At 41.9% G+C, this 25,872-nt stretch overlaps 1 protein-coding gene across 14 annotated transcripts in view; it reads left to right on the forward strand.

The window, feature by feature from the left end:
* The window catches only part of Ten-m (teneurin transmembrane protein Ten-m), a 481,599-nt gene that overhangs the window by 269,062 nt on the left and 186,665 nt on the right, over positions 1-25,872 (forward strand). For 2 of the 14 annotated variants that reach the window (XM_070668398.1, XM_070668396.1), the window contains exon 1: positions 15,334-16,830. The exons of 11 other annotated variants lie outside the window; for them this stretch is intronic. Coding sequence is in view for 2 of the 3 variants with exons in the window: in XM_070668396.1 (XP_070524497.1) it covers positions 16,818-16,830 (13 nt within the window). In the remaining variant the exon portion in view is untranslated. Of the gene's footprint in view, positions 1-15,332; positions 16,831-25,872 lie in introns of those variants that run through there. One more of the 14 variants, XM_070668401.1, reaches the window with a different exon arrangement.

Genomic DNA, 25,872 nt, shown 5'->3' on the forward strand with positions numbered 1-25,872 from the left:
AATGGTGCAGACAACTGCTCAGGTATGAGAACCCTTTGCTAAATCGAAAGAAGGACGGAAAGCAGAAAGTAAAGTAAAGTCGCGGTCTGCGCCGTGAAGCGCGTCGAGCTGTGGTAATATTTTGTTTGAAGCCGGCCGGCGTTCTCTCGCGCGCGACCAAGCCGACGGCTCTTGGCTGTCTTTCTCACCGGAAATTAAAACCCTTTTTGTCGCGAGACCCCGGCGAATACGCCGCAGAAATTTCGCTTTTTTCGCGTATTTTTAGGCGCGAACCTCCAGCACGGCCACCCTCGCCGATGGCCGGCAGTTCGAAGCTCGGCGCTTCACGTCGAATCGCTCGAATGATTGTCAGTGGGACTAATTAGTGACTGACATTTCCTGTCCTGCGCGCGGCATTGTTACCTCGTCCTTTGATTCTCCGAACATTTTATGATCCGCTCGTTTCGTTACAAACACGTATTACGAACATACATGCGCTTTCGTACGACGCGACAAAAAAATCGGCGCTTGTGATGAGAATTTTTGCCGATATATTAAGTTTTGCTTTTTTTTTTCTTTTTTTTTTTGTACTAAGTAAAAACTGTATGAAAGAAATATGACCGAACGTATATATTATTTAAAATGTTTTGTATCGGACAATTTTTCGATCGCAAATAACAAATTTTATTTTAATTCTTAATAACGTTTTCTTGAACGATTGTTTTGCTTCGCGCGATACTGGCGGTGCGCGATCCTCTTTTTCGATCGATTGATTCATTTTGACGAGCTATTTTGACGAGCACCGGTACATTTTCAAGCGCACGTCTGCATTGAGAGATACGTAGGACGAGACGAGAAAAACGACGGGAGTGTTTGCGAACATCAATGTACTCTACCATAACGTGTGTTTGGAAGGAAAAGATAGACTGGATCCCATGACAGCAAGGCACACATTTGAAATTCAATTAGCCCGAACTAACGTGAAACTTCCACATTTCGAACTTCGCGTTTATTCTGATTTAATTCCCAATAGCTGAGCTAATATACCGCAGATTTGAAATTGCGGCGTATCGCATCGATGTATTATCGGCAGATTACTTTCAATTATCGATCCTCCCGCTGCTTACTCCACCACTTGTTGTCAGACTCGATTTCGGAATTTCAACCGGCGTATTTGCGTTTGGCGTTACATTTGTTTAGATTACGAGACACGAACGCGAAGCAAACTCTCCGAAGCATTTTCAAAACGTAACGCGACGGTGTAAGCGCTGCAGTTTCTGTTGTTTCGAAAAATCTAGTTGGCTAATTGTCACTTCATGAGCATGTCTGTTAGCCATCGTAATTAATAATTAACACCATGTGAACTGTACGTTGGTAACCGCGTCGAATCTGGTTGTTTGACATCAGCGGAGCGTGCATTTGAACCTGACAGGTGTCGATGTAAGACGCGACGAGTTAGTCGCCGTGAATAACCCGATTGTATCATATTAAACCGGCCCAGTGTAAACATACAGAAATAATTAATCTCATTAAAACCGTAAATGTCAATTTTATAATTGGAAAAAATTCTCAGGTCTCAAAGTCGCGAGAAATTACTCTCGAATCTCCAATTTTAATATCTCTAAAGAGCGACTGTTAAAAGGCCCGCGGAAACACCGCCGATAAATATGTGCAAAGCAATTGAATTACGTAAATTCGAGCGCGCATAACTGTATAGAATGCGGCTCTCGAGCGACCGTCTTGGATATCGGGCAGGAGGTTATCGAGTCAGCCGGGAGCTATCGTCGTACAAAGTAACCGCGATCCAATTATTTACGTACGAAAGATCGATCTCTATCATCGGTTGCCGCGGCTAATCTTCCCCTCTCCCCCTCCCTCTCTCTCCTACTCCCTTTACCGCTCTCGCGTTCTCTTCTTGCTCTATACACAACGCACGTCGTTGGCGAACCCTCAAGCATTAACCCACACACCGAGCTAATCCCGACCTGCTATCGGCTGCTTAGGAAACTAACGGCAATGGTTTCCACCGACGCATTGGGGCGCTTGATGGATTTCAACCCTGCCATCACCGCGCGGCGGTGATAAACCGCTGGTTGACCCGCGCGTAGCCAATGCGAAGAGATTAAGGGGTGATTATATTATAATTTGGTTACCTTAACTATAATCGATTGACCCAGGCGGCGGCGGCGGTCCGCGGCCGCGCTGCTGGAGAGATTCGCCCCCCATTTGCCCGGAGGAAACGATCTATAAGCGACTACCATTGTCATGGTGTTATAACATTTTTTTTTTTCTTTTACATTCTCTTTTTTTTTTCAAGCGAATTTTTAGCTTTAATTTCACCATTAATATGTAATTATTTCGAACTATTTGCAAATGCGCGGATTGAATTATATGATTAAAAAAGAAAAAAAAAAAAATATAAATTATATAAAGTATTATTGTTTTTAATACTTTTTACGTTTACTAATCCGGCTACGTAACTTTTGCACACCATGCTCGCGCCCATCCTTCGCACCGTTGAAGTAATCAACATTATTAGGTCTCCTTTCTCTCAGAGTATAACGTTATTGATTAACACCCGCTCTTTCTGCGCACCGTACTGACCGCGATGTCAGTAGTTAATAGCAACGTAAATCGTAATGCAGAGCCGATGAAGAGTCCCTTTTTGTGCGGAAAAGGCTGGTGTAATCAGACAACCTCGCGTAGGATGGACGCCGCGATGTCCATATCGACTGCGCGGCGCTCTCCCGCTCTCTTAGCGTTATACAAAGCAAATGCAGATCAAAGAGACCATTCATCGTCCGTCCGCAGCCATCCGTGCATGTTGTATCACATGGCCACACAGCAACCCTGGCATCAGCGTTATTACTTCATCCCCTAGTGCGAAGTAATTCGTTTTCGCGGACTGGAACTTCCGCGCCGCCGTCACATCACGCGCGTGCGATACCGTGAAATAGAGTTAGATCGACAAAGGCAGCTTGGCGGCGGAATAAAGACGCGTCTCGAAGCTGGCCTCGCTGTCAAAGAAATACGATCCCTTTAATTGAATCCGCGTAAAAATTGAGAAGGTACCCACCTAATACGTTACTTCGGGAGGAAAAAGACGAGTTACTCCTGCGCGTGTCGCAGCTGACGAATTACTTTCGCTTCGAGACACAGGGTGTCTCGAACAATGTGTCGCTTCTAAAAACTATGGGTAGGAAATTAGAACCGAAGACAAAAAGTCAAATACAATTTTAAAAAACTCTCAATAATTTTAAAGAAAAAAATTAATTTATGTACGCGTAAGGAAGCGCGGGTTGAGTGAGCGCGACAGGCGATTGGCGCCGTCGTCTGTCGCGCTCACTCGCACGCAGCTTTCATGTCGCTTTTACGTGTACATAAATTAATTTTTTTCACGAAAACTATAAAAAATTTTTTTAATTGTATTTGACTTTAGTCTTCAATTCCAATTTCCTACCCATAGTCTTTGGGAGCGACACATTGTTTGGGATACTCTGTATATGGTTTTAATTTTTTAACTAAGATATAACTTTTTTTTAAAAGTTGGACAAATAAAATTTTTAGTTGGACTTACGTGGCCAACATCACACACCTGTAGAAATTCTGGTGGTAGAAGGCTATCGCTGAAAGGATCCCGAGTTCGACCGTCTCCTCTAATTTTTTTTCCGTCTCCAACGCAAGTAGTTAACGCGTCGCGTTGCGGCAATTTTGTACATATCTCGTATGTAATGCGCGTTGGATGTTCCGTGTTGTATGTATACCGTGGGCGATCGTTGTATCGTATTAATTAGTGTGCGGGATCGTAATTAGCCGCGTTTTTTGATCAATCTCCGGCGCGAGTGTATGTTCGGAGCGTGAGCGGCCGACGACGAGGAGGAGGCAGCTTCAAATCGGACAACGGCTGGGGGAGAACGCGGCTTTCGAACAGTAGTACATCGACGGTGAGCAAGCGCATTTGTTAAGCACAATGGTCTTCACGTTAACATGTTGCGAGCCGCGTGCATTTTTACCGCGACAAACTAATTGCATTGTCGAAAAATTGAAAATACACATCATTATGTAGCGAGATTCAACATCGCACGGTCTGTTAATATTTTAAATTGTTCATTAAAATAATGTTATTCTAGCAAGCATGAAATACAGGAGGGGAATAAAAAGAGAGAGAGAGAGAGAGAGAAAAAAAAAAAGAGGTTTCTGCCTCTCTGATAAATCCCAAGAAAATCGATCCCGCGGCGTTTTATCCGAACAATTCCGTATTTGCATGATTATTATTTTCCATTTATGTTGTTACCGCGATTTAACATTATTGCATTACGGTTTTAAACACGGCGTTCCGAATTGCATTACTGTTATATCTGCCCACAGTCACTTTTTATTCAAATGACTGAATTAAATGATATTACTTTTGTTTTGTTACGCGATTATGTGATATGATATGCAAATGGCATTTGATCATCAACGGATCTCGTTGCATTTTTATGCGCGAGATAATTTGGCAAGCTTTTCGCACGTTTGGTGAAAACAAATTCTTAACGCGTTTACTCCGCTCGATAACGTGTTTGCCGATGGTTATTGATACGCATTTCGGCCGCTGTTAAAGCAAATTTTTTAGATATTTCAGTATCATTAGCGTCTTCACGAAAAAAGAGATAAAACATTGTAGGCGTTTTATAAAGAAACCAGGTAAAATTTTTTTTTCTCTCTCTTTTTTTATTCCCCTCCTGTATTTCATGCTTGCTAGAATAACGCCGATAATGCTCCGGTAAATAGCTAGAATCGTAGTTTTAGGAAATTGATAAACGGGGCAACTCCTTTATAGAATTTAGTACAGACAAGTGTTCATAGTTTGCTTTGTCGTTTACGTCTCGATATCGTAAACTGCCTCTATATTATCGACGCGGCTCTATTTCCCTCGTTCTAAATTTCTTCCTGTAACATCTCGAATTTATCCGGGTTTCAAAGCGAGCGCGCGTTTACTAATCCGTGCGAAGTGAAAGTTTTGTTATAAACGCGGTGAATCGTGGGTGGAGAATAAACGGACGTCCTTTGTTTAGCCACTCGACTTTACGAAAGAGATATGGAGGGTGTTGCAGAGAGATCGGGAGGGAGAATCATTTGCCGGAAACAGAAGGAATATTTTCCACGTTGATAATTCGCCTCGGCGCTTTGTCTACGCCTCTCAAAATTATTCCCCGATTGTTGAATCCGTAAAACTGGCTCGTAGATCTAATTCACAAACAAGCGGGGGGAAAAAAAAGAAAAAAAAAATCGTACAAACTAGTAACGTTCGCTTTTCCTTTTCTCCAAAACACGAGAAAACTCGATCGTTCTTCCGAACTTTAATTTCTCGGATTTTAGACTGTCACCGCTTCATGCGACGGCGTATTTACTGACCGCGGTGGTACATGAAAAAGATCGTGACCGGCAAATGAAATAACTCGGGACCGTTTCTTCTTTTCCTCCCTTATCCAGACCTGTCATCCGTAACTCCGTAGCCGGTCCACGCGAATCGTGACTCGCCGGCATCTTCTAAACGTACCCGGAATCGGCGAGTTGAAATTGATGAATAGTTAAATACGATATTTAAAATCGCAGGGACTATACATGTTTATAATGGTTTATTTAATGGTTTATTTAATGGTTTAATGGTTTATTTAATGGTTTATTTAATGGTTTAATGGTTTATTTAATGGTTTTAATTTTTTTCTTTCAATTGAATGACCCGACTTTATCTTAAGTTAAATAAAATTGGTTATTGATTGTTCTACTTTTGAAATATGTTTGGGAAAAATTTCGTTTATTTTGAAGTCTTTTTATATTAGAAATCGCATTTTTACAACTTTCGCCGATTCCGGGTACGTTTAGAAGATGCCGCTATCGTTTCGGCTAGTCACGATTCGCGTGGACCGGCTACGGAGTTACGGATGACAGGTCTGGAACGTGGTGTTTCGTATTTCGTACATGTTCGCGTTGCCGGATTCGGGGAACGTTGGGACGTTATCGATGACGCGAAGCGAGATCTGTGAGATGCCCTCAGAAACGACGCGGGTTCTCGAAAATTAAAAGTTAAGAATTTTTTTTCTTTTTTCTTTTTTTTTTTTAATTGCACTTATCGGTTTGATATATTTGATTTCAGAAAAATTGTAAATTAATACGCTGTTATTGATAAAGAAAAAATTAAATATAAAAAAAATTAACACTGCTAAATGCATCGCACGTGGCTCTGTATTTTAACGGCTTGTTTTGATGCATCTCACGTTCGATCTTATCTTCGTAGAGAAGGATCACGCTCGTGGTTATCGCGTGATTAGATCGTCAGGATCGGATTCTCAATCGGGAAGAATTTATTTCCCGTAGATCTTGTCCGTTGATAGCGCTCTTTGAAACGAGAAAGAGCGCGATTACTTTCGGCACGAGTTTTTACGCGAAAGGATTTATGTTGATATTCAGCGGAAATTAATTATTCGACTCTCGTGTTTATTGCACGACGCTACGTATACGCGAATGTTGTTTACTTGCGATACATTTTTTACGAAACACGACGAGGAACGAGAGCCGTCGGGGCGCCCACACCGATGCACTCTCTTCGAAGCCAGAGCTATCCATCTTATACGCGCGTCTCTCTGAAAAGGTTTTATTCCGCGCCGTTCTCAACCCTCTGGCCCGCCTTTCTCCCGCGATAACGCGAGCCTTACAACTGATTGTGAGCGAGGGATGTCGCACCCTATTCGAAATTTCCTCCTACGTTTCGTTCGGGATCATCCGAGACAACTTAAATCTTCAACACCTTCCTCGCGAGTTCACCCCGATGCCCATCGATCGCTTTCGGCGGCGCGTTTGTTACCGCTCGCCGTTTGATCCCCCGTGATTACTTTGTTGCGATTCCTTGTTGCAGATATTCCTCCTTTTGTGCGCGGTTTAGATTTTTGCGAATCGCGATGTCCAAATAAAACGGGCATATTCGGCAAGGGAAATAAAAAAGCGGCGGTCGGTTTAGACGATTGCGTTAATTCTCCGAATACGCAGAACGTATTTTTAGCGCGGGTTTTTGTGCCGGGTATAATTTGATACGCCGCGTTTGAAACGAATAAAAGCATTGCTGCGCCCTTACTTTTTATTCGCGAATTAATTCGCGAAATTTATTGTCTGTAAATGTAAATAATTATTATTCGATAAAACAATCTGTGGCTTTCTCCAATTCTTTAAAGAATGTTAATATTGAGATTCTCCGAAGTAACGCCACGTCCGCATAGAGACTATTATAATTTTAAATCGAGAAGAATAATCAATGTAGAAAACGGAAATGTCGATTATGAGACGCTGTTATGATAGGTTTCGTATTTACATATTTGTAAATCACTTCGTTCGAAATCTGTGCCCGATTCTTAGGAATGATAGGATAATGACACTCGCTGATGCATATGTAAATTGAAACGAAGCTTTTGACTGACATGGAGAGAGACCGGTCTCGCCTTAGCACGTTGATCGAAACGAGATTATGCTGCACCCGCTATAGCTACAACATGCATAATCGTGCTTTTTCAATGGACGATACAACGCATTGATTGAAATAAAAAGAAAAGAAAAAAATAATAGATTAAATAGCGCGTACAGTTACGTATTATTGCGCGAGGTATTACAGGTATACAGGGTGTTCCTGACGTAATAAAGAATATTTAGTGGGTGGGTAGATCTCCTAGAGACAAGTGTAAAAGTCTCATGTTATTTTGGATTATTTGAACTAAAGACTGAGATAGGAATTTTTAAAATTAAACTTGTAGAGAAAATAGGACCGCACGGTCAAAAGCGGCTTCGCCTCGGAAGTACAAGTCCTTTCCTACTCGACTCAAGAATTGGACGATGTACGAGCGAGACGATGCATCAGTTCAATGCAAAAATTGTTTAAGAGTCGAACTTTGTTTACAAGAACAAGAACGGCATTTCGAACAATTGTTGCATTGAACTGATGCATCGTCTCGCTCGCGCGTTGTCGCATCGTCTCGCTCGCGCGTTGTCGCATCGTCTCGCTCGCGCGTCGTCGATCGTCTCTCCGCACGCGTTGTCGCATCGTTTCGCTCGCACGTTGTCGCATCGTCTCGCTCGCGCGTCGTCGATCGTCTCTCCGCACGCGTTGTCGCATCGTTTCGCTCGCGCGTTGTCGCATCGTCTCGCTCGCGCGTCGTCGATCGTCTCTCCGCACGCGTTGTCGCATCGTTTCGCTCGCGCGTTGTCGCATCGTCTCGCTCGTACATCGTCCAGTTCTTGAGTCGAACAGGATAAAACTTGTACGTCCGAGGCAAAACCGCTTCTGACCGTGCGTCCTATTTTCTCCACAAGTTTAATTTTAAAAATTCCTATCTCAGTCTTTAGTTCAAATAATCCAAAATAACATGAGACTTTTACACTTGTCTCTAGGAGATTACCCACCCACCAAGTAATTTTCGTTATGTCAGAGACACTTTGTATATTTAAAGATGTAAATCGTGCATTGACATAATCGAAAGATAACGCTTGCGGAATGAGCTACATAAATACGGAATGGCGCGTGAAAAGAAAAAAAATTAACATGAAAAGGAAGTTACGTTCCAAATAGATTTTTCGGAAAAAAAAAATTCATTCTTTCCCGTGCTCTCCGCCATATCACGCCTTTATTTCCATACGCTCTCTGACTTGGCGTATCTCGTCTTCTTCTATTCTCCTCATTCAAAGTCGTCGTTTTATACATTGGACCATCTCCGACTCTTTCGTGGATCAGCTCCCCTTTCCGATCTCCCGAGGTATCTCGGCAAGAGGAATAAGAGATATGGAACGGAGGCCTCGAACTCACGTTTCTTCTCGCGCTCAACCGAACGAACTACCTCCGCCTTCTTTGCCCTCTATTCTTTTCTTGGCTGCATTTTTGTCCTTTATTAGATATTCTATTTTATTGAACGGAGCCTTCGTTCTTTCCTTCCTGGCTTCCTGGGTGTTCCCGCTCGCAGCCTTTCGCTTTACCGTCGACTATACACGCGAGGATACGTCTTTTCCTCCTCCCCTTCCTGCGGGGGAATCTATCTACCCTATCTTCTTCAATCTCTCCCTCCCCTCCCCTCTGCCCTGCTACCGGTCCCATCCGCCAGAAACGTCTGCCCCTCCTTTTTGACGACGTGCCTTTCGTCCGCGACATCGCTTTATTCCGCGTCTCGAATTTCAAACGTTATTATTCATCCTTCCGCGAAACTCTTTCCGCGAATCTTTGGATCTTCGTCGAGTATTTCCGGTTAGGCGCGCGGGCGCGCACGGATATCACTCTTCTTTTTCTTCCGCCTTTCGACTTTTTCGCGGTGTTATGCGGGAGCCGCGCGTTGATTCCACCTCTCTCTCGCAGGGGAAACGGAAAGTTGGGAAATGCTGGGAACGACGATGGGATGGTTACGATGACCGAGGGAGAATGGAGAATGCGAGGTAGACGCGAGCGAGGAAAGAATTTTCTCCATATTTTCAAAAGAGGTCGAAACTGTATTTTGATGCGGCGAAAGCTAAATTTTATTCCCATAAGATTTTATCGGTGAACAATAAGCTGGCATATTGAATCGCGCGATATGATCGTAACCTTGTAAATGGTCAAGTTAAATTTGGACACGGTTTGATGATTCGAATTCGATAGTCGACGAATGGCCCCATCGAAAATTCAAACTGCAACTGAAATTCGATTAGCTCGCGCGCGTATATTTTGCGAAGCGGCTACAGACTACACCAACGGAACTATTGTATTCCCGGCCGCCTCTAAATGCGGCCTGATAAAAGTAATTACACATAAAATATTTAAATTTAATATTAATATTAAATATTATTCAATTAAACACGAAATATCTAAATGATTTTAATGCATACATTTGATCATACAATAAAACCTAAACTGGACTAAATATTAATGAAATAAATTATTTTCTGTAATAATATATCTCTATAAGTACAGAGCAATAGTAATTATGATAATTGCTATAGGAAATTTAATATCATCGGTACACACAATAAATCCAACGAGCTTAATGCTTGACGCAAATCATAAATTAACGCATTTTCGCGAGCGAATAATTATTTAACGTTGCGTTACGCGCTGTATCGCAATTTTCAAAGATTTTAGATGCGTCGTTCTCGTTTCTTTGTTCTCGGCGGTTACTACTACAGTGGGAGCAGTTCGCTATGAAGTGCGACCGAATCGCGTGTCTCAGAACGAGGATCTGGCATCGATTCAAAAATATCCAAGTGATCGTTCGGATCTCGGACGAAAGAACCGTTTTCTTTGGGAGCGTTCCAGCACTTCGGACAGGCGCGACGAATCGCTCGCGACACGTGCAAAATTAAAATCACGCGCGGCCGTCTGGGAGATTAAAAATCTTGAGGAAAAAAGAAAAAAATTATAATAATATCTCGCATAAAATGTATCGATGTTGCAAGCGTGACGTGACGTCTATGATCTCGTTAGCGATAGAAGAAAGAGGTGGTAACGCGGCTCGGTTCGCGCTGTCGGAGATAAATTAGTTGATGGCTCAGATACGCGCGCACGGTAGATTGGTTCTCGAACTACGAAGTGAACGCGTACGGCACTCACTAAATTCAAACGCCACGTTAATCCCGCACGTTACGATACTCTGTTTTCCATCTTATCGAAATTCTCCGTATAATAAAACTGAGAACGGCGAAAAGGAAGTTTTACGTCGCCTCGCGTAACGTGATCTCAGAGAGATCTTGAAAAATTTGGCGAAACAGATACCCTCGATAATTATGCACGGCGCAAGAAAATTCAGCGCAATTTACAGAGCTATCTCCGCTGTCACATGTTCAAAAGTTTTTAACTCGTATGAATAGAAAAAGCATGACGATTAATCAGTTTGTTCCACTAAATTTCGAAATGCCTTATTATCTGTTTTGTGTCAAGCGACATAGAGCGTACTACGATATAAAACGGTTGTAACTAACTTTGAAAACAAATAAGATAAATTATTTAAGAAGAGATACGATTATTTTGATAACGGAGCGATTCGAAATCGTCCGCGACAAATTTTTTTCTTCCCCCGCCGTTTATTAGACCGAATTAAAAAGTTCGACTCGCGACGTCATGGCCGCACAATAATTCACCTTTTCACCCGCCGTCGACGCAAAATGCACTGTGTGTCGTTCTGCTGCTCGTTCGGACCGGAAACGCGGGCACATATACATATACATAGATACACACACGTATATATATATATTATATACGTATATGCAGTTCGCAGTCACACTCGGCGTTCATTTCGAAAGCCATCGCGTACGACTCGCGCGTCAATCACGCCGCCGGTTGTTTATTGCCGTTTCATGACGCAGTTTAATTTTCTTCGGCAGCACGCGAGCGACGATCTTTATTGCGCGGTTTGTACTTCAGAATCGCGATCGGTGGAGGGATAAAAGATGACGTCTGGATTGCCGCCTTAATTTTACGCGAAAAAGGTGACACGCTTCACCTCGGCGCAAGAATTTCGCGAAATGACGTTTAATCGATCTTCAACGTCTTTTATTAAAAGAAATGTAACTGAAAAGAATAATTTTCTCAATATTGACTATATTAATTTAATTACCGCATACGTATCAGTCATACCTTCCACAAGGAAAATCGATAAAATATTGTTGCAATTTTCCTTGATTTAGAAACAATTATTTTATGCTCTAAATATGCGTAAGTAATTATAATAAAACATATATCTCACGTTAAAATCAAATGTGTTCAGCAGCGCGATAAAAGAAATTACACGTGAATACTTTTGAGATTCTACGGTTCACATAAGGAACAAATTGGCCGCCTTGTTCAAGATTAGTTGCTACGAAAGATAGGGAATGGAGAGGGATTTCTCGATAGTAGTGCCATCGGCATTTCAAGGGTACACTCGACATCTTAACGCCCGCCTCTTGAACCTCCGTAACCTGATCTCGTAGTGTATCCACGAGAAATCGATCCAACAGGTTAACAATCTTAACTACCCTCGATCGCCACAGACTCGCGCGTTGCTGCTCGTCTTTTTCCGTAGGTCTGCTTAATGGAAAAAAAAAAAGAGAGAGAGAGAGAGGGAACCTTCGTCTCGGATTCTGTGCCCTCGTCAATTTCACTGTCCCCTCTCAAGCGCCACGATTTAAATACGCAACCGGCACGGCCGGTTATCCAGGATAAATCTCAGAGACCCCAGGAGAGACGAAAAGCCTCGGAGCTTAATTGAGTATTTCTCCGTCCTTTTCTCTCGTTCGCTTTTCCATCCTGCGACTACTCTTCACTTCCGGGTTGATTAATTCGATTTTGGTTCTCGACCGCGAAAATAATTGCTGTTATGCGCGACAATTACCGGCTTCTTACGACATTGGTTTGTTCGAAATCCGTTCGCGGTTCGGAAATTATATTTTTGCAATTCGCGAAGACATCACCGATTTTGTAAAAAAAAAAAAAAAAAGAAAAAAAGAAACGCTGTTACAGATAAATAAAAGAATTAGCAGAAACTTTTTTTTCATATAGAGATGCAAATAAAATTACGAGCTGCCGGAATTATTCGAAACTCAATTTGAGAATATTTCAAGAGTCATCTGTGACCGTTGAACGGTATTCAAAATTGATATTAAAGGATGATCAGTTTATGAACGATAAATGGAACGTCGAGGTTTCTATCTTCGTACACTGGTATCGGTTGCGATGCGCATCATATTGACGATCAATGGATGCGCCACGAGGATCATAACCGCACCCAAAATCATTAGGGGATCGGAAACTGATTAAGGGGAGAGGAGTTAAGCCCGGATCAAGCGTATGAAAGAGTCACGGTAGTCCCTCATTGTCGAGCCGACCTATTCATTTAGCGTATTATCTGCTTGGTTCACGTGCGGTTGATACTCATCTATAATTTCGCGCTCACTGGCGTCTGCCCTTGCAAAATTTAATGTTTCTATTCGTATTAGTCGACTAGTAATTCACCTTTCAAAATTCAAACGCCAAATCAAATAAAAAAAAAAAAAAATAAAGTAAATAATAATAAATAAATAAATTATGTGCATAGAAACATTTAAAAAAAAAGGCAATAGTCATTAAATCCGATCTGCAATCTCTCGCAACAATATTAATAGGTCGGTTTAATTTGAAGAGGGTCGTAACAATACAGATTTATAATTAGACAGAATCAGCCGCATAATCCTCGAGTGTAACGGGCGAGGCTTCGACAAAAAGCGGTCCCAGCTACGAAACAACGTAGGGGTAAGATGAGTTTGAGGCAACTCCGATTTCCCGATTTCTATAAAGTTAAAACCCCCACCAGTGGGTTCTTTTTTTTTTATTTTAGTAATCTAAGTAAATTTAAATTTATCCTGAAAGTTTCATTGAATCTTTCTATATCCATCACGGCTTAGATACATTGAAGATAATTAAAAGACGCGTTAAAACAGCTCTCGTCTCTTATGTTAATTTATTTTTCTCTTCACAAGAAACAAAAAAAAAAAAATTTACTTAGCCGCTAAAAGAGATCAGTGCTCTTAATCGGAGTAAGAGGGTTTTAGAAATTTTACGTTCCGGTACTTTGCTTAAAATTGTCCTCGTCTCTAATCTGAGAAAATTCTCAGCTCGATATAACCCGGGAAAAGCGACGGAATGTGCCGCCCGGAAAGTATACTTAAGTTCCAATTAAGTGCAAGCCAGCGAAGGCTAAGCAAGCGTGAAGAAACTCGGTTTGCCTCCGTTCTGGAGGTACCTTTGGTTCCTCGCACCTCCGGTATCGACCCCAAAGCCGAGCCCGGTGATGGTGGAACGTCGCCTACTGTAATCCTTAATTGGTCCGCGTGATTCATTCGGTCCATTCATCGTAACTAAACTGCTCTTCGAAGGAGGGCCGTCTTCGCCTCCGGCGACAGAGCGTCTTGGATATCTCTCCTGTGTTCCCCGCTCTTTCGTCCCGTGTCCTTTCGCGTCTCCCCCTTACCTCCCCCTCCCCTCGTGCCGCCTGTTTCCATTTCTCTTTCTCCTCTGTTCAATCTTAGTTACACGAAATACCACCACGGCGTTCCACGGTAGCCTGTCTCGTTGCCTGCCGTTATAACATTAAATCAGATAAACAAACGCGGTCTTAACTCCGTCTGACATAATCAGTCGTTCGGCCTCAAGTGAGAGGAAGAAAACGGCAGGAGAAACGGAGAAAGCCGATACGGAACAATGACGTAGAGATACGAAGAAATGGATGAAAGTAACAGAAGTAGACGGAATAGAACGGCAATTTTTAATTTTCAAAATAATATCAAAATAATTCGATTGACAGGCATTTATTATTTTTTATGTACTTTACGAATTACATAATCTCTTAAAAACTTAATCGTCGACAGTTTATTTTATTACTTCGTAATTTTTCTTTTTGTCGTTTCTGCGGTATAAGATTATTAAAAAATTTTAATATAAAGATTCGCTGCATTTCCCTATCTAAAATGTAATCGCAGAAGCGCGAAGACGCGAAGGAGATGTTGAAGCGCGATTGGCCTCGTTGTCGGGTGCATGAATTCACGAGGGAAGCCCGGTGGGGTCATCCGAGAATGATGTCCCGGTGAGAGACGATGATTGTTGGGATCAGAAGAAGCGCGATGAAAAAGGTGCGGGCCTAGCAAGGTCCTGCCCGAAACGGATATTATTACGTAGCTCCGCGTGTTCTCCGTTTTGCCACGTACGTGTGACAACATTCGCGCGATGACGACGAGAACAAAGATTACCCACTTTTCTACGATCGCACGTCCCCTCGAAAGGTGTGTGATGCTGGCACCCTCAAATTAAGATTTTTTTTTTAATCAAGTTGCATTTGTTTGTCCATCGTTTGTCCACGTATGTCGAATAAAAAATTTTATTTGTCCACCTTTATAAAAACAATTATTTACAATAATTATTTTTATAAAAGTAGACAAATAAAATTTTTAGTTGGACTTACGTGGACAAACGTATGGCACTCAGAAAATAAAGAAATTGTATCGTGGGGGTGCTGGTACCAAAAAAAAATTTTTTTTTATAATTTTTTTTCTAAAGATGGACAAATAAAATTTTTTATTGGACATACGTGGACAAACGAATGCAACTTGATTTTTAAAAAAATCTTAATTCGGGAGTGCCAGCATTACACACCTCCGTTCATGGTCGAGCTATAAGATTCACTTCGACGCAATTTATAAACGTTCATTTTAGTAGGGCAAATACTTCTAAGAATATCGCGGAACTACCGCGCTTAATAAATATCTATAACACTATCGTCTTTTATACCATTGTCAATATATAACCAGCTGTTGAACTTTACAAAACTGCAATTGCGTCAAGCGTTCATTTGAGAAAACTTTTAGGCGTATCTGTGACATAACGTCGACTTTGTGCCTATACATTGCGTATGAATTTATCAACTTTGATATTACGGGACGAGCTTAAAGCAGTGGGATAGACCTTTCTTTTTTATTTTATTAATTTTGTGAAACAAGTTTAGTTCTACGATACTTTTGTTCATTAACGACAATTTACTAATAAAAACGGTGATATAGACCGCCGTAACTGTAATTATTAGTTTAGCTCGTACAAAACTATATATTTAGAACAGTGCCGAGGAGAAAGTTACGTCGATGCGTTGCACAATCGCCGCAGTTAATCCTAATCCCATTTATTACCCGTAGAAGTCATGCGTTAGTACGCTGCGGGAAACAATCCGTGACTAAATGCTCGATCACGTGAACTCATTCGACACTCGATAATCGCACACATCAAAGAAGGGCGCATACCGGCGATCGCTCGGCGCGCGAACCACCTGCCGCGTTTCTGGTCTTATTCTTACGCGAAAAGAGCGCGAGAATCGACGACGCGCCGTCTCGCCCTTTCATAGCACGAGGGTGCTGCCGCCGAAGTAGAAACCCTTTTCCATCTCTCTTTCTCTGTCTCTTTCTCTCCGCTTCTCTCTCGTGGGGGTGCCGATTTGGGGGATGAAGCACGACGGCGCGTGTGTCCATGTATACGTGCACGCAGCACTGCACGCACGATCGCGCACGAAGAGAATCACAATAGGAAGAGACGGAACGAGCCGGAGGGTGACAAGCACGAGAAAGACGACGACGGTAACGACGACGGCGACGGCGACGACGACGACGACGACGGCGGCGACGGCGACGGCGACGGTGACGGCGGCGCAACGTAACCATACCGACCTACGCATGCGCCGCGTGGGAGTCGGAGCCGCGGATTGTCGGGTCGAACGAGGAGGCCGGAGTCAGTGCACTGCCAGCCCCGGAACCGCGAACGTCGACAACTCGCGCGTCCCAGTGTCATCGTAAGTTTGCCCGTACAGTACGTTCTGCGCCCTCGCGTCCCGAGGTGGGTGCAGTCGGGTGGACTCGGTCGACAAACTCTACCACCTCTACTTCCCGAACTCTGCTCAAGCCGCGTGCTAGGTCGTTCCACCCTGAGTCTCCGCGTCGTCACCCGAGAGCTTTTGGAAGGAAATGCGACCGGCATCGACAAGCGGACCAGCAGCGGTGCTAAACGGACAATAGTGCAGTGTCCAGCGGCTCGGAGCGAGCCCTCTCTCTCTCTACCTGGATCTGCGAATGCGGTACCGATACTGCGGTGTTTCCTTGTGACCATCTAACCGACCAGCCGACCGATCGCTCCACCGTGCCGCGCGTTCATTGGTCCATCGAGCTGACTGGCTTGGGAGGAGTGAGATTACTTTCTAGCGGGGAGATCAGTGGCGAAGATGATGGTGATTTAAGAGTGTCGTGCAGTGCTCGTGTGCAATGGTAGAGGCAACCGTACGACCGATAGGCATAGAGGACCGTAGATGTACCAACCAGGTGGGTGTTCGAGAATGAGGGAAAACTTCCTAATGATAGTTGCGCGTGCTACTGGGTTCTCTCTATTTCGTTCCATTCTTTCCTCGCCCTCTTATTCTATATAGGTACTTATACCTGGCCCTGCGATCGGTCGCGTGCCCTTCGGGGCGCGCTGCATGTCTCCCCACCACGCCCAGCATTTGTGAACAGTCACTGCACCGAGCGGTAAAAAAAAAAAAAGGTGCATCGAAATTATGCGTCGCTCGCACGAAATTCGCTGTTAGAGAAATGGATATCATGCCATCGTCATTGTGTCATGCAATCATCGGAGATAGGCACGTAGGTGGGAATCGAGTCTCGATGAACTTGCGTGCCGGAATGCGAAGCTCGCGCAGGGAGATAAATTCGTCCAGGCGGTACTTCGATTTGATAAGCAGGAGAAATTAGTCCCCGTTAAGCCGTTCGCCGCGCGTTTCAAGCTCAGACGATATTTCGTCTCGCAATCGCGACGAGCGCCAATCACGCGTATATTTATGCCGCGTAAAAAAAAAGAAATAAAAAAGTATAAAAAAAAACATCGTTTTATTTCTGCTTTCGCACGGAATAACGTGTAACGGACGGGGGAATCGAGCGCACCGTATTCCCTGTCGTTATTGATATGTTGAAATTGCGTCCCGATATCGTGTCGGTGATATATTGCAATTTCCAGTTTTCAAGTTCACTCTAAAGAATGTGAGGTATTTTTCAGCGATAAGTAAATAACTAAAGACTGATATTAATTTTATAGTGAAAATTGAGAGGTGCACTAAATTAAATATTCGAATTTCTGTTTCGTCGGAGAAATGATTGAGATTTCAAAATGCGAAAGTAACAACGATAGTTTGAAAAATATCTGAAAAAAAAAAAAAACGGAAGGGAAAACGTTGGTTTTACGCAACGTCGTCAATTTGAACGCTCGTTGGCCACTTGCTTCGGAAAAAGCCTTCGCTTGCTCGTAAATTTCAAGCAGATAAATTCCTTCGAACTGCTCGCTCGAGATTATTCCGTTTGCGTGAGTTCCATACGCGATTAATGTACGCGATAATGCACGAAACCTCACTTGGAAATTTAAAGATTAATTGTCTTCTAGAGATGGCGAAGGCGTAGTTTTTCTTTCTTTCTTTTTTTTTTTTTTTTTTTTTTTTTTATAGGTTTTCAGCAGAATGTTCGTTGAAAGTACTTTTTACGCACGTTTAGTACACGTATTATTAAAGCCTCACGCAAACGTTTTTTCACAGATTGTTCTCTGATTTTTAAAGTTGTCGGTTGATAAAAAGAAACCGTGGGTTGATAAAAAAAACCCCGAGAATAGAAAACGTTCACTTTTGATCATAGGATCATAAAACTCCAATCGCGAGATAACGCCGTTTCGTTATCGAATAATCGGACTTTTGATATCACGCTGACGAAATATGTTTTTAACAATTTTAACCATTGATTAATCAAAACAACTGGAGCGAACCGTTCTGCAAGAATTATTTTATGTATACATTGACATTTATGTTGATAAAAAGTACTGACAATATAATATTTTACACGAGATTGAAACAGATGTGCCTCGAAAACATCGATCCCCTTGTGGCAATAGGTATATGTATTTTTTTTTTTTATGCTGTGGCGATACTAATATAACACACTAATATAACTAATATATATTTTCGACATTTTAATCCGAGGAGCGGGCAAAAACTGGATTAATTATTTTTCCCCGAATTATTGTACGACATCACGTCATAATAAATGGCTTACTAGGAGCATGTAATAATTTATATAAGTTGTCGGAGGCAGTATATATTATCACCGAATAATATGATACCGTTGCAATAAATTGCATATGTAATGATGGAACCGGTAGCAATTGTTAATCGATAAAAAAACGCCGTCACGTGTCAAAATGTCGTGACGCTGTATGAAATTTGATTGTTATTGATGTTATTGATATTTTAACAGTAGTTTTGCAAATGTTTTAAAATTAGTTTTAATCGGTGGTACTGCATAGATGATTTCCGGTTACTATTAATTTTTCTTTACAAAGGGCATAGCCAGGGCATAATTTCCTACTGAGTTTTTAATCGGTGGTACTGCATAGATGAATTTAGTACCAAATAAAAATAATTTTATCAACATTTCTGTCTTAATCTCAAAAATTATTTTACCGGTAATTTAAAAAAATTTATTTCTTTTGTTTCATTATTTTTTTTAATAGTGAAATTTGAAATTAATTAATGGCAATTTTTTTTTCAAATATTTACAACTAAAAGCAATAAAAAAAACACTTTTATCATGATTATTCATTTTTGTACTTAGAAATAAAAAAAATTGTTTTGTTTCATGCAACATAAAAAAATGTATAACAAAAATTAAAAACTGATTTTTTAAAATTATTTCTATATTTCAACTATTTGTACTATATTTTATTAATAAAAAAAAAACAAATAAATTTTTAGATACAGAAAATACTATATTTGTTATAAAACGTATTAGCAAAATATTTTAAATTTATCTTCATCGCTGTTTTCATTGATCACTACACAGTGACTCGATATTATTAAAAATGCGAATAAATATTTCTGCTAATCTTACAATTTTTGATAAATATCTAGCTGTGACAAATAATATAATAATCCCTGCTACATATGACATGTATGATAGGTATGACAACCAACTTGGAATAAAAGCAAGTGAGATTTCGGCATATTAATGCGAAAACATTTCGCTGCTTCATTGAAGCTTGAATATCATTCTAACAATAATGGAAGAATGAACCGAATTTCTCGATACTTTTTTTTTTTTTTTTTTTTTATAATGAGGGATGCCTTTACGCATACCTTGTCTCCTGGGGAAAGGAGAGCGTTATGTCGGGCTCGGGTCTTATGCCGCGAGGCTGCCCACTACCGACTAAACTCCCACTGTTGGCCTGCATGGCGCCGAATTTTTCAATACTGCTATGATTGCGCTAATGGTAAGCGTACAACTGTACCTTTGGTTCAGTTATCTGTATCAGTTGGTTTAATTGTTTTTGTCACATACTAAATATTTATTAAAAATTGCTAGATCAGCAGATATTTAAAGTCGAATTTTTAATATTTCTTGGCACTGTGTAGTGATTAATGAGGAGAGTGATGAAGATTAATTTAAAGTATTTGAAATATGAATTGCTAATATGTTTTATAATTGTACTTTCTGTATTTGAATGTACATTTGGTTTTTTTAATTAATAAAATATTGCACCAAGTAGTTAAAATATGAAATTATTTTTAAAAAATTAGTTTTAAAATTCTTTCTTAATGTTACACCAAATCAAAAAAATTAAAACAGTTCTTGATTACAGAGGTGCATGAGAGGCTCATCTGTTAAAATTTGATGCATATTATCACACACGCATTAAAAAAATAATTTTAATTTTTTTTTTTTGGTTAAAAATCGGGTTTTAATTTGGGGATCATGACAAAAGCGTTATTTTATGGCTTTTACTCGTAAGTATTTACTTGTAAGTATTACCATAAATTTATTTTAATTTTTACTATAAAAAAAAAATAAATAAATAAATAAAATAAAATAAAAACTAAAAAATATATTTTTATATTATTAGGTACTTGTAAAATGTTAGAGATTTAGCATTGAAATTTGAATTAAATTATTTTTGTTTGATACCAAATTCATTTCTTACAGTGCCGATTGAAAGCTCGGTGGGAGCATGCTTATCCGGCTATATGCCCTTTGTTAAGAAAAATTAATAGTAACCGGAAATCTATTTAATATATCTATTTAATAAAAATAAGTACGCCGGGAGTCGTTTTCGCACGGTAGGGCTTTTCTAAGGATCTCTCTAACGAGATGCGGGGAACGGCTGAATCGGCGATGCAATTCTAAACGCACGGTGACTGTGCAACGCCATCCGCAATTTCCTCAGCGCGCTGTCCATTACGACTTTCGAGGGACAATGAGACTTTATGGACGATTCCTCCCTGCGCGTTCTTATCCCCTTGTAGTGCCCTACGTGACACCAGCCCTAATGGTGTGCCCGGAGGTCGACACACCCTACACCATCAACGTACGCCGACGCGACTTTGCCTTTCTGCTTTATGCAACGCGCACGTCGAGACATGTGTCATTATTTTCGCGCAACTATCTTCCTAGTTACCAGCGGCACGTGCGACGCGCTGCTACTCGAACGTGCCGGCGAGATAATACATGTTGCATTTGTTTTCGTTAAAACGCTGACAAAACGCTGCCCTTCCAACATGGCGATCCTTTAATCTTCATTCGTTCTGTCTCGTTTAGAATAACCTCGTTTTTCCGCGGCGGTGGCGGTGGCGACGACGACGACGACGACGGCACCCCCCTTTCCCCTTTTATCGCCACGTGTTGCTCTATCGCGAATATCAAAGCTCTCGATACTGTCGCTGCAACATTATTTCCCTCTCAAATGCGAAGATGTACTTGCATTGCAACGTATGACACACGCGTTATATTGGAATAAAAATGTGAGCTGCGTCCGTCGCTTCGCAACGCCAGATATGCTAATTTATCTTAGTGCCATGCATGAATAATTAACTAATTAATATTTTAATGGGCTACCATGGGATTGTTGTATCTACACAAATGCACCTAGAAAACAAATGTGGTAATATTCATTACCGTATGAATGGTAGATTTTTCTCTATTATTTCGACACGTAATAAATATTCATTCGTCTTTATTGTGCCCACGCATTCGATACTGTGCCCGCAATAATATTACCATCGTTAATTATAATTTGATTCAATTTCCTCGTTTATAACAATATCCTCGTTAATCCGCATCATATTTTCACTTTTAATCCCGTATCGAGTACTGTCAACGTTCACGCGTTGCTGATTCTATATTATCGATCGTTGTATAATAATCATGTATAATTGGTAAATTACTTGTTAAGCGACCAGAAAATTATGCCGATCCAATATGAAAATCGAGATCATAAATACTATAACTTGTTACATATTATACGCTTCGGGATTTTCCGGCTTTGGCTGCACGTAAGGGATTAAGTGGCGTTGAAAATTACCATTCATCCCTCCCCCCACCCACTTCCTCCCCGCGATCAGATTTGCAACTTAAGCGAGTTAAATGACAAACTAAAACATTGATAATCTAGCACGGCACTTTCCCTTCTAAAGTACTAAAACTCATTGAAAATAATTATTTTTTCAAAGAGTTTTAGATAATTTTAATTAAAATTTATATGTACAATTTAATCATTAACCGATACCACACATAATATATTTCTACGATTCGATCGCGCATAAACGTTATTTAAAAACTGATTTTTTCTTTTTTAGACTCGATGAGAATAATTGTATTTCGCAAATGTCCCGAATCGAATAAATTTTGCACGAATCTTTTCCGAAAATACAGTTGCACGATATGCAATATTGAGCAAGTTAGCGAGCGGGTTTGATCTTAATATGATTGAAACTTATTTTTCTATTTAGTTGACAACGAACGGCTATGATTAACTCCTCGGCACAGCGGCAATCAATTACGCTTGATGAACGGTTGAGTGAATGCGAGAGCAGATCTTCTTCGGGTTGGATCGTCCATTAAAAATACTTGTCGTAGGTCGATGACCTAACGCTATCAATATCATTGCCATGCAAATATAATCGACGCATGCGTCGATATATTACACTTCTTTGTCCGCGGTAGTCGGTGGGTTTTCTTTTTGTTCAGTCATCGTCCGAGATATTTCGTGGACAGGCCAATTCCTTTCTGCGTTCGTTATCGCCGTGATTGATGCCGCGTTATCACGCGGGCCGGATGCGCGCGAATATCTTTCGAAACGAGGCGTAGCACGATAACTAGGCGAACTCTCTATTGTATTAGACTACGCGTTACTTTCTCTGTCGCCCGGCATTTACCACGGTGATATTATCGGCCGAATAATTTCCATAATTTCCATAAACCCGTATGTGCGGGAGGACAAAGTCCCCGCGCGCATGCAAATGGAGCGAGTTTATCGCACGGCGGCGCGAACTTATTGTTATTCGCACCTCTTCCTTAGAGCTAATCGCCGCGTCAAAAAGAGGCGGTGGGACGGATTCGTCGTAAATATTCATTCGCGATCGATCAATCGAGCGAGAGTCCAAGGGCTTTGCGTCCCGCAGTACATCGTACAGTGACCGACTTTTTCCCGTTGAATTCCGCCTTTTGTCTTGCGCCGGGGTGATTTACCGGCACATTGTGAGAGCGAGTCTCTGCAAACGGCCGTGCCTTTTTAGAAATTCAGATACTCTCTCTGTACCGATACGCACGGAAAGCACCGAATGAAAATAGACGCGGGAAGCGCGGGTGAAATTTCGTCGCCGAGTCTCGGCGAATTGTCCATTCCGCGTTTCCGCGCGCGGGAGTCGCTCTTACGGTCTCGAGAAAGATAAAGGCGCTGGCGAGAGGGTTTCTTGAAATATGGCGCCGTGGGAGCAAGAGCAACGAAAGTGTCATAAAATCCGCGGAGGCGCAAAAAAAAAAAAAGAAAAGAAAAAAAAATAGATAGAACATGTCGGGATCGTAGATGTTGCCGGAGTGAAAGACGAGAGAGACGAGAGGTGAAGAAAGAGAGCTGGGGGGAGGAAGCAGGCGAGCATCCCCCGAGTAGGCGCATTTGAAAATGTAATCAGTATAATAGCAAGGTGGTTCTACGAAGCCGTGCAAGCGAGAAACGCCTGACGTCCCGACGCTTCTCTTTATGCGTCGCCTCTCTCTCTCTCTTCTTTTCGCCTAGCGCCAATCCGCCTCTCCGCTTCTTCGTCCGTACATCTCTTTCTCGCCGCGCGTACTTTTACCTTTCGCCTCTACGGCTCTTTTAGTCCCGGAGAAACGTCTCTCTTTGTCCGTTCACTTTAATTTGTTAAAAGCGCGAATAGCAACACCTGTCGCGAGACGAGATATGTGAGCTTCAAACGTGACTTCTCGAACGCGGGGTATTCCAAATTACGCAGAAAACGATTTAAGTGGAGAACAACGGCGAGCCTCCCCCGTCTCCCCTCCCGTGGTCATCACTTTTTTAGATAATATTTGTATAGGCGCCGGAATACACTATTTTAAAATACGTAAAAATGTGATTTTGTTTCTCTCTTTTTAGTCCGCCTTTATACGAAACACATTCAATGTGTTGAATGCGTTTAAGCGTTGTACGTTGATCTTAATAACGCCACTCTGAACAGACAGTTTCCATTTTTAATGTTATTTTGTTGTAATTATTTTAATAAAAATTTTGAAAGAGAACATATTGCAAGTAGAATATGACAGACAACAGAAAAAAAATTACTATTTATAAAACTATCATATTGATTATAAAATTATTCGGGAATAAAAGTCCATTAATGCGAACTTTTATATTTGCTATGAAACGTAACGTATCTTTTAGATCATTTATTATTACATCGTTTAATATAATCAAGTTCTATAACGTACATGTTATAGGTACGTATGTGTCGTTTAATATTAAATTATACACATAAATCTGGCAAATCGCATTATTGAAGCTTGAGTTTAAAGATATCGAGCAATTTAATTAGATTTTTATATTCAAAAAGTTTGATTTAAAATTAGTAAATGACGGTTTTGTGAAAAACACCCTCGTGCGTATGTTTCTAGTCGCGTGTAGTGTTATTTCGCTAACACGTCTTAGCTCGACAATGTGGGGACCGCAGAGGCAGAAAGCGCGCGGATACACGATGCAAATGCGCCGCGCGGAAATTATCGAGTTATCTCCTCATCTCCGCAAATACGAGCGCGCCTCATCGAATTGTCACGAAGTTAACTTCGAGGCAGGCGGGAAAGTTCTTTATCCGCGAACTCGTGAAGCATTAACTTTGCTTTCTGCGCAGCCGGAACTTTTCATCGCGGCTCGCGTCAGTACTTTACGCCGCCGTCCCCGTCCGACGTCTAAACGCGCGTTACAGCGAATCGCCCACGTTTTCATTCGCCCGCCTCCTTATCCGCGATTCGCAACGCCGGGTATTTTTAAGACTAGGGCATTTAATCCGAAAAAAATGCGAATACGATCGGTATCGATATGCCAGATATTGCGACACTGAATTCGAGTTGGTTTCAATCACGATCGACAGGGGCACGTTGGTGGGCACAGCAGACTCGTCGTCGTGCCAAGCACGACCGGTGCCACGATCCCGCCCCTTTTCACTTCCGGTACAAGGTGCGCTCCGGAGCACACACGCCGTAAGCTAGACGGTAGGCGGATCGATAAGGAGACGAGTACGAACGAAGGCTGCTCTACCTCGAGCGCGCGGAGAAGAAAGAGGGACGGAGAGTCGAGGGTGAGATCGAGAGAGGGATGACGGAGACGCGGCGGGGAATGGAAACGCGGTCGACGACGGAGGGAGACGAGTTGCGCGAAAGGAAGAGAAAGAGAAACAGAGAGAGAGAGAGAGATAGAGGGGAGGAGGGAGAGAGTCCAGGTCGGCAAGAGACGTGCTGCGGAAGAAATGAATTCGAAAAGGGGTTATCCGCGCTATTCCGCTCGTATCTATAGCCGCGGCCTATCGATCTGACGGCATTATTGCTGCAGGAAGCAGCGACCTCAAATTCAGCCATCTGTGCCGCGAGAGCACCGCCGTTCATATTTCATCGCGAGGTGCTTGCACCGTGCCGTTACCGTCGCCGAGCCGCGGCACCCAACGCGCAGTATATGCACCGTTCGCTCTATCTCGCGAGCGTGCAAGCACTTTTCCTTCGTGTTGCGCGCTTCATAGTCATTACTTCCCTCCGAACGGCGCATTCACATTTTTCGCGACGTGCAAAGGGCGTTATTTAGATCGGATTAAAAAAGAGCGCAAGCTGACGAGATACAAAGCGTGCGCGTTTAACCCGATCTCGCTTAGCGTTAATTTTTGCGTCAAAAAAAAAAAAAGTTTACTAGCGCGATTTATCGACGAGGCATAATTAAATAAATCAAAGCTATCGCGTAATCGGAAAGAGATAAATGTGAAATATAATAGCGAAGGTTATAAGTAGAAGCCCGGCGCG

The sequence above is a fragment of the Cardiocondyla obscurior genome, linkage group LG17 (assembly GCF_019399895.1).
Source record: "Cardiocondyla obscurior isolate alpha-2009 linkage group LG17, Cobs3.1, whole genome shotgun sequence".
NCBI lineage: Eukaryota > Metazoa > Arthropoda > Insecta > Hymenoptera > Formicidae > Cardiocondyla > Cardiocondyla obscurior.